General features: G+C 41.6%; 1 protein-coding gene across 1 annotated transcript; it reads left to right on the top strand.

Annotated features, from left to right (window-relative positions):
• The first annotated feature begins 1,429 nt into the window (after window positions 1-1,429).
• eef1e1 (eukaryotic translation elongation factor 1 epsilon 1) lies at window positions 1,430-9,201 on the top strand. Its single transcript, XM_078280693.1, has 4 exons — window positions 1,430-1,544; window positions 2,404-2,601; window positions 5,591-5,686; window positions 7,446-9,201. The coding sequence occupies exons 1-4, from the start codon at window positions 1,461-1,463 to the stop codon at window positions 7,587-7,589; spliced, it is 522 nt and encodes a 173-aa protein (XP_078136819.1). The 5' UTR covers window positions 1,430-1,460; the 3' UTR covers window positions 7,590-9,201.
• The last annotated feature ends 1,232 nt before the right edge of the window (window positions 9,202-10,433 follow it).

Here is a 10,433-nt window from a genome sequence, read left to right as displayed (position 1 = left end):
GGACAATGCTGTTGGCCCCACAGGCTTTTTTCATGGAAGACATGTCACTGTAGAAAAAACCACAGGTGTAACCCACAGTGGGCTTCAGTTTGGACTCGCCAGCCTCCATCTCCCTTACTCTACATGTCTTGTATATATTATTTCAGTCTGAATAACGTCAATAAAAATCCAGAGCAATAATATGAATTTGACTTGTATTGCTGCAGTCGCTGACAACACCTCGAGCCTTGTCATCCAGGTGAGCTGTTACAAAGTGGGACCGCTGGGGCTGAAAGGAAAGCTTGTAGTGTGACACCTCAGCCCAGCTGTCAGTCTCTATAGTGTCACACACATACACACACAAGTACATAGTCACACACACACTTGGACAGTATATACTTAATAAGCCCAGTTTTGACTGACAGGTGACATTTCATTATGGAGAAATCGTAGAGGCACAGTGCAAATCCAAACAGACACGACACACACAATGTCACAGCCAGGACACACTGCAGAGACAGACAGACAGACAGAAACACTTTGCTGCAGGACTTCAGACTGAAACTCCAGACCTTCCACTGTCATTTTGATTCAATTTAACCACAAATCCTCATGGAAAAGTTCTGTGAAAAACAGGCATGTTACTATGAACTAGCAGCTTTGCATAACACTCATTTTTTATCAGTTAACCCCACGCTGCTGGGGAGGTTTGGATTACAGAGTTGAGCCCACCTATTGAATGCTGCTGGTATATATATGCTCATTTGCAATAACAATATATTGTAAATTACTGATAGGGTGTGTTTGCTTTAAATGAACCCAGATTAAATAAGTAATTAGGTCAAGCATACTAACAAATCACATCAGTTTAGATGGTAAAATACCTACAGAAGCCTGGTTTTCTTTTGTTTGTTTGTTTTTACTCGTAGGCACTTTATGGTAATGATGAATGATTAATGAAATGATTAGCATTTATCTGCCAACCATAACGAGCTTTGAAATGAAACCTTTTATAATATTGTAGCTGATGTGTGAAAATGATCTCCAGTGTGGCCTATAAATAATTTTTTTTTATATGTGAACTAAAAACCAAAACCTCGCATAGGCTAAAACGTTGTGGTCCCAAGTCGCATTTTGAAATGACTGATACAGCCGTAGTGTATCAAAAGTAATATGGTATTTTAATGTAATCATTCACAGTTTCAAATGTTACGTTTATTTAATTTAATTTTATTTTATTTTATTTTATTTTATTTTATTTTATTTAATTTAATTTTATTTTATTTTATTTTATTTTATTTTATTTTATTTTATTTTATTCAGACGCTGCTCATTCACTGATGCAATGTAATGACGGACTGTCGTGCTGTGTTTTTATTGGTTAACTCTACAGTCAGTCAAGCTGTTGTGGGCAGGAGTTGAGTCTTTTACCCAATCGGGTCAAACGCTGCTCTGCTCCTCTGACAGTCAGAATCAGAAACATGGCGTTACGGGAGCTATCATCGCTGGAGAAATACTTAGGATTGAAAAAGCCGAACAAGTACAGTACACAGGGGGATAAAAAGGTGACGTGAGCGTACATTTTTGTGGCGTCCACTGTTGGCTCTAAACCGCTATTTCATTTTATAGGAAGCCTATACGCTATTGTAATTAGCACACAGTAGCTAGCTAGATATTGCTAACAAGCTAGTCACGTGTGTTGAAAATATGGGTTAAAATCTGAGTTTTCGTGGCATATCTACCTTGTGTTATCAGTTGATAATCATCTTTTTCATCGGTTAGACTGATACTCAAATCTAGCAACAACAACCTTTAATGCCAGCTGTCTTATTTCCACAACTCAGCACAATGGAAATAGATCGATGCTTTGCGCATGCCCGTCCATTGAAGTAAAGTGATGGGAAGAGAGGGCACTCTGCTGTCATAAATTCGCTTTACTGAGAAGCGCTTTAAAATGAACCTTCAGTATTGATGACTGAAAGGGGGAGGAGAATAACACAACACCAAATGTATCTTCAAGTCTTATGTACTGAAAGTTAGCATAGCCTAATCTTTATGGAAAATGTTGAAAACAAATATTCTCGTATCCCCAAATTGAGCACTCTGACCTAGATATTAACCTACATGCTCAAACCTCATTTAATTAATCAGTTTTATTAAGTAAAATGTTGATAGTCACATGCGTATTACACTCCCTCAGAGTCAAACCGTTTTATTCATGAATGTGTAAAGTTATCATGGGTGCATTTTGCTGTCGCTGGAACTGAACAAACCTGTTTTTAAGGAGGTGTAAAGCAAATCCAGGGACATGTGATGTCTGGTTGCCTAATTGTTGTAAACTTGAATAAAATCAACAAAATTCACTTTTTTTTTTCCCACTCTCTCCATCTCACTGCCCTCTCCCTGTCTCATGTTTCCATGCAGATACCTGTGCTACAGAATAATAATGGTCCTCCACTGGTAGGGCTGGTGACTATCGCCTGTCACCTGGTGAAAGAGGCCAAGCGCCCAAACCTGCTGGGAGACTGTGCGGAGAGCAGGGCTGTGGTGCAGCAGTGGCTGGAGTACAGAGTCACCAAGCTGGACGGCTGCACAAAGGAAGACATCAAGACCATCCTGAAGGTAGAGAGAAGCTGATATTCAAGAAAGTTATTTTCTTGTTCTTCCAAATTGCTTTTGTGTTGTCTGTAGACCCAAATGCATCTCAGTGTATGACTGTCCTAGATTTTATTGGTAGATTCCAAGCTTTGAATCAGTTCAGTTTGTCAGTGCTGATTCTGTGTTTAATTTTTTTTAGGATTTTTGGGGGGGGGGGGAGACATTAAAAAAAAAAATGATTCCCTACCTTTTGAGGCGGCATAGCATCTCATTTTCTCTCACGATCCCCCTCTCTGTCCATCAGCTAGGCTGTGTTTGTCTTGTTAAAGCACAAGCGACAGGAATACAGACTGATGTATGGCCCTTCAGTGACATGGCCCCACACGACAGAGGAGAATGCTTTTAATGTGCCTGACGCCAGTCAGCGTGAAATGGATCGGCAGCCACTGGTCTGCTGGACGCTAGGTGCCTCTTGGCACTATCGTGTGTGTGTGTGTGTGTGTGTGTGTGTGTGTGTGTGTGTGTGTCAGCGAGACACACTGTTGTGGCATGGCTGAGGAGTCATGCTATGCGGCAGCATGTTATCTGGACAGGCCTCTTAAATATTTTAATGGTGCCACTTACAGAAAGAAGTCGCCCTGAGCAGCTCAGTTTTGGAGGCCGGTGGCCTCCTGTCCTGCTGCTTTAGCTCCGTCCATAACACTCTTCTCTCAAGCACACTAGTCATCTCCCATTAAATTACTCGGAGACAAAAACTGTTGACTGCAAGACTTCTTGTCAACTTTCTCACCCCAGGATGCAAATAAGAAACTCATAGTCCTTCAAGCTGAGACCTGTTTCTGAAGTGAACATCTTGTCACTCATGTAATGTGATAATAAACACGCTAGGCCAATTTGGCCCTGAACCCAAAGATAGCTGAATATTGGGAAAAGTCTGTCACTCCACCTTAAATAAATTAGGCCAGTACTTCCTGCTGCCACAGAAGTCGACGTTTTTATTGGTTTTAATAAACCAAATGCTCAAGCATACAGCCAGTTACATCTAGATACATCTCAGTTCCCCCTTTGTCTTTAGTCAACGGAGACCACCACCATCTTGAACTCCATGTACTGCATTACAGACTTCCTGATCTCTAAATTATGATTGCTCTCTGTTTTTGACAGAAATCTACGCACCATTAATGTGAAAGATAGAAAACATAATTAATTTCATATGAGATTAGGGCTGTGCAATTAATCGCAATTTTATCGAGATCGCAATATGGACTAGTGCAACATCCAAATCACGGGGGGGGGGGAGCATCATTTGTTAAAAGGCAAAATATGTGTCAACCCATTTTGGGTTAAGTATTGTGGTGCTGCAGAGATGTCCCAGCCTTGTTTGGTACAAAACCTCGCAAAAATCACACCACAATCATTTAAATATAGTTTTCAATGAATATTAGAATAATGCAGAAATGATCATTCCCTCCAATATCGTGAATCACATTGCAATTGCAATATCAGTCAAAATAATCACAATTAGATATATTACTCATATCATGCAGCCCTATATGTTTTTTTTTCTTTTAACATTTTATGGTATTCAGGCTTTGCAATGTTGAGAGTTCTGAGTTAGGATCAGTAATGGTTGTCTGAAGGCAGAGGGTCAGTAAAAGGTTGTGTTGGGACGGTAAACATACGGTGAGGTCACTGTATCTGGAGTGTGTGTGTGTGTGTGTGTGTGTGTGTGTGTGTGTGTGTGTGTGTGTGTGGCTATACAAATGTATATCAGAAAGAAATTGGCCCAAAGACATATAATGAATTGCAGTAGTATAAATATGTCTTGTGTGGTATTCTTAGTTGTTTATTAGTTCCATTTCTGTTTAATGTAAAAATGACCCGCTGTGCTTTTTTTAGCCTGTACGTGAGCTGCCCAAAGGGTAATGTAAGCATTCGCCCCTAATTCTGTTGTTGTACAATGGTGCGCTGTCTAAATTCTGTTTATCTGAATGTACCGATGAAAAGAGTGCACAGTTTAGGCGGCAGCAGGTAGAGAAGAACCCAGGTTTGGAGCTCCATGTGCTGGGGGGGCTGGCAGGAGAGCTGCCTCTCCTCTGATGCTCGACTGGGCTTCAGCTCCATGGCTGTAGGCTAAGAAAAGCAAGGATCTGATTGTGGAAGGGGAGGAAGTCTGCAGTCTTCATGCCTTGTTTGGCATCACCCACTGTTGCCGCACAATAACTCCATTTGCCCCCAAGATGCTCTGTGTGCGTGGAGTGTTCCCCTCGCACAATGTACAAGTGCTAAAGATGGTCCCTTCCCCTGGGACCAGCACTTCCATGCACGACTTTGCACACATAGACTTGGACTGAGAAACGCACATCATGATGCCCAAGATCAGGACAGCTTCATTAGATTTGTTCATTAGAGAGTTGTAGTCATTTGGTAGCAAATAGCCTGTTTTCTACAGCATCTGTGCTAAGTCGCCAGTCATGGGGAGAGATGCTAAACCCCCTCAGGTTACATATTATTCCTACCCACATAGCACAGCACACAGACACACACGCAAGCTAGGATCCAGACTCATGTAGCTCACGCACCCACAGATATATAGGTTAACGAACCTGCTGTCATACCCCCCCTTAGGTCTGTAGTGTCCATCAAGGGAGAAACATTTTGTAAAAACAAATAAAAAAATGTACGAAAGTCTTACTTTACAGAGCTGCATATTCACTGTACTATCTCTTTTGTTTCACTTTGTTTTTCAGCGAAGCACAAAAGAGTCCGTCTGTACAATAAATCCACAACTAGTTGAGGTGTTTAGTGAAATTCAGAATAAGTCATGACCAACAACAACACCGCCTCTCTGAGAGGAGGCCTCATTAGCGATTCGTGTAAATGTAATTTTCCACCCTAATGTATTCATCTGTCATGTCAAGACAAGCAGGTTTACATAGAAATGCGTACCATGATGCATAAATGAATGACCTCATTTTCATAGCTGGTTATGTTGTGAAACTGATTCTTGCAGGACCTCAACCTCTACCTGCAAGACAAGGTCTACATGGCTGGCAACCAGTTCACCTTAGCCGACACTTTCATGTACTATGGAATCCATCCACTCATAGTAAGTTACCTTCTCTCTCACTTCTGCACCTTTTAAGTGTCACACCGTTCGGATTTCCGAGGGCTCATTATCATTTAAACTGTAATGTGTCGCCAAAACACATACTGAGTTTCAAACAATGCAAATTGGTGAAAAGAAATATGGATTTGATTTAAGTTAGCTTTGGGTCAGGGCTGCTGTTTCATAACTTGTGACTTAAAAAACTTTATTATTTTTATCGGGTTTTCAGATAAACTGTTGCCCACTTACGTGCAATACCAGATCACATTTAAAGCGTTTTGTCACTGAGGATGACTGAAAGTAAAACATGAAGTAAACTAAACATTTCAAAAAAACTTGGACATAATGTTTTGCCTAGTTTTCCAAAGTTGTGTGGGATTGCACATTCAGGGGTAAATGTGATTGATTTGTTTTGTCTCGGTACCAGTCTCACCACCATTTTCCAGAGACTCCATCCATCCATCCATCCCTTCATCTATCCTTTTCCCTCCCTATCAGCGCTCACTTCAGTCAAACCACAACTTTAATAAGCAATTTGTCACAGTGCATAACACACAATTAGACCAGTCATATGGCCAAAGGGCATCAAGACAAGTTGGCAATGAACACACGGGTTATAAACACATTCTCACTTCTCTTCAGAGGAATAAAGTGATGTGGAACAAAGTGATGTCTTTAGCCTCAGACCAGGGACAAGTAAGTTTGTTGTGCCTTCCAGTTTGAAAAAGAAAGTGAGTTCAGAAATGGGGAAGACGGAATGAGATGGAGGGAGGGAGAGATCACATGTTGAGAGATGTCAGTGGTTGTGGCGGAGATGGAAGGTTGCCCCCCCGCCACCAGGCAGAGGAGCGTCACTTTGGTTTGCAATCAGTGTGGTTTTTAACCTCGGGGACAAGGGGTCAGCTAGCCCAAACCTTAACCACAGCCTGTCCTGATGTTCAATTCATGGGAAACAAAATGACACAGACATTAAACCTGACTGATGCTAGAATGGTTTTAGGCTGGTCTGTTGTCTGGGTGGCGAATTTCCACATTCCAGTTAATGAGTTAATGAAAAGGCACACTTCTAATAAGATTTTGTTCCAAGGACATCCTGATGCGTTCTGGTATAATCCTTTTTATCTTTAGGTTTGCCACCTTCATTGTGAAATACCAGGCACACAGACTTGTCAAACAGTGGTAGTTTCGAGAAGGCTTTAATAAGCTTTGCCCTACCGTAAATTTATACATTTCACTGTCAATCACATCATTGCCACGCCCTAAAACACCCCCTGCGTTATCGACGATTTTTAAAATCAACGAGACCATAATTCCAAACATGAACATCATTCTGTATTGCAGAAGACTTAAAACTAGCGATTGATACCATAAAGTCATTATGAAAATGTTTACTGAGGTAATAAATCAAGTGAGAAGTGGGTCACTTTCTCATAGACTTCTACAGAAACTGACCTCCTTTTGCAACTACACGTGTCTCCCCCTGCTGGAATTCAGATAGAATGCAGGTTTAAGGCACTTCTGCATTTGCAGGACTTCGCCGAACCGGATGCGTTGTCTGTTAATATTACACAGTCTATGATTAAAACTAATCTGGTAACACAGGACATTGTTCAGTTACATAAAATATTAAAGAACGATGCCCTCCGTCTTTCACAGCCAACAGCATATACTGTATCTGTTTTCATCCTCACCATCTTTCACATATTGTGGCTGAAGGGTTTCTTTCTATAATCGGACGAACCTCTCCCCTCTCACCCAGGTGGACTTGGCCATCCAGGACAAGGAGCAGTATGTGAATGTGACGCGATGGTTCGACCACATTCAGCACTACCCCGGCATCCGACACCACCTCCCTCCCGTAGTTGTGCCCAGGAACAGACTTTACACCAGCAAACACCACTGAGACCCGACCCCCCCACCCCATCCCAGCCTGACGCATCACAAGCTCGTCTGTCTTTTGGACTAGACCTAGGCAAATTATCATCTAAAATCCAAGAGCGTATCGCTTCATTGTCACAATTTGAGGATGTTTCCACATAGTCACTTCTATCCAAGATCTCCTTTTATCGGATCATGATTCCTGCCTTAATGTTTTGTCCTGGTCACATACCTAAACCCTGTTTGCTCTTTGGATAAAAAAAATCAACAAAACTAAAGCCTAACAGCTTTAGTGTATGAGGAACTGAAACGCCATTAAGGGATTGCTTACGTATAAATTCAAGTTCAGTTCATATTCTTTAACTTCTCAATCATTCAATCCTGCTAACGCTAAAACAAGTTTGGTGTCTTAACCCTTATTCGGTAACTAGGGAGCAAAGATGTGAGACGGTTACGTTGGTCTTTTATGTTTTTTATTGCAAATTTTTTGTAGGACTTTTGGAAGTCTTCGTTTGTATGGTTGTTTTCAAAGGGAAAACTGTACTGGTTGCGGTGAAGTGCTGCTAGCTTGTTAAAAAGGTGTTTCTATTTATGAATTGTGGTTTAATGGTGATTTTGTTTTGAGAAGTTTTAAAAGACTTAACAGATTTTACTTAACTGGCATTATGTCCTCAGGACAAGCAGCATCATCATCACCCCATAATGACCACAGTCATTCTGCCAGCTCTCTGCCCTAAAGAATGTAGTCGTCCCTCTCAGCTCGCATCCCTATCAGGACTGCATTTGTTTTCTTGGGATTTCACTGGACAGTTTTGTTCCTGATTACATCCGCTCTCTGTCCCACTTCCTCACCACCAGTCGTGTGGGCAGCAGTGAGCAGTTGAGCGTCGGCCCCACAGTCAGAGATCAGAGTGAGGCTCCAATCAGTCCCACTACCACCACTGTTGATGCTGCAGGCCAGAGAGAGGGCAGCGGGCTCACCAGCTGCCACACAGAGCCAGCCAGCCAAGGCCAGAACCCAGACCCCTGGGCGACAGTCAGCCACTGTGTGTCATTTCAACCCTCGCTCTCCCACGGGGCTACTGGCGAGAGAAGGACGAAGGGAGGCAGCCAGGGAGGGAGAGAGGGAAGGCCATAGAGAGGAAAAAGAGCACCCAGAGGCCGAGGGATCTTTTTGTGACGTGAACAATGATCCGTCCCTCGGAAAGCCTTACTGCTGCTGGCTGGAGGTTTGCTATTGGCACTGTTAACAGGCCATGTCGCTGCTGTGGTGTCAGAACCTGTAATTGGCATCATGAAGGTAATGATAAGTAGACAAAGAACAACAGAAAAATACATCTCATTGAGCTAAATTCAAATGATCATTGCCTTTGCTGACGTATAAAACTATTAAAAGACACTAAAGTATTTTAACACAAACATTGAATGTTCTAGTCTGGATAAATCTTAGAATACTGGATGCTTTTCCGTTTGCATCAGTGTTTCTGTTGTTCTTTACTGTCTTCTGTTAAAATGTTTTCAGCCACATTTTCTCATTTCCTCAATCCGTTGCTCTGTTGCTTCAGTGGTTTTCATTATCTGATGTTACCAAGCTGATCATCCTTTGCCAATAAATCAAAGGGATGCACACCTCATGACCCCTGACTTCTATGCACGATCTTTAAGTGTGTACTTTTTGTATTCTCCAAGAATTTGTTTTGCGTAATCCAGCCAGAAGACGAGTTCAATGGAGTTCCACTAAGACAGCTGGCTGTGTGTTTGCAGCAAGTGTTGTAAAGATATGAAGGATAAAAACGGCTTGCAGTCATTTGAGCAAGCCTTGTGACTACTTTATGATGTGGTCTAGCATTAAAGAAGCTTTTGTCCTCGTGTTTGTGGTGATACCATGGTTCCAGACCATGTAGGATTGAAAATACCTTTATTGTTATGGATATCAATGATCTATAATGAAAAGATACGTCCCTTATCGTTTCCATTTGAAAAAATTCTGTCAATTAAATACAGCTTAACACAAAACACAGATGCTTTAAATGACTTTCACATTCATTTGGTAAGTTTTTTTTGGCATTTCTTTTGAATGCTGTTGAATTTGACGTTTCTATTAAATCAGGAATACTTTGATATTTTGTGTCACGTTTCGATCAAATTGCCACGCCTTTTTTAGGCACAGCCAAAATGTCCTTCAAAAAGATTAGAATTACAGAACATAAAAACCAAAATATAATTTACAAAACTCAAAATATAGAAAGTAACTGATCAAGGTGATGGTAAATTAACGTGCACTCAAATAAACTGATAAAAATCGTCGCAGCTGTTAACGTTAAAGTTATTATAAAGTGGAGACTCTATATCCTCGACGTTCCACTTCCGGAATTGCTCCATTGCCGAAGGAAATTCCGCCGGATTTCACTCATTTAGACTGGATATCTGTTGCCTTGGGCTGACATCAGTCCAGACAGCTAGCTAGACTATCTGTCCAATCTGAGTTTTCTCTCGCACGACTAAAACAACTTTTGAACGTACACACGTTCCACCAAAACAAGTTCCTTCCCGAGGCTATTTTGCAGTGGCACCGTGGCTCCGTACGACACTCAGCACCGCCCAAGACGATTGTGATTGGTTTAAAGAAATGCCAATAAACCAGAGCACGTTTTTCTCCCATCCCGGAATGCCGTGTGGACTAGCCAGACCCTCCTCCGCAGCGCCGCGTTGGAGGACGGTCTGGCAAAGCGAGACTGTAAAGTGGATGACTTGTTTTGGGGTTGTTTTTTTTTTGTGGGGGGGTTTAACTTTATTTTCCAGCAATGATTCAAAACTCATCAGCACCAAAATATACAAAGATGATTATTCAGTCATTTTAAAACTGCTC

The sequence above is a fragment of the Sander vitreus genome, chromosome 22 (assembly GCF_031162955.1).
Source record: "Sander vitreus isolate 19-12246 chromosome 22, sanVit1, whole genome shotgun sequence".
In the NCBI taxonomy this organism is placed as follows: Eukaryota; Metazoa; Chordata; class Actinopteri; order Perciformes; family Percidae; genus Sander; species Sander vitreus.
This window is presented reverse-complemented; position numbering and strand designations above follow the sequence as displayed.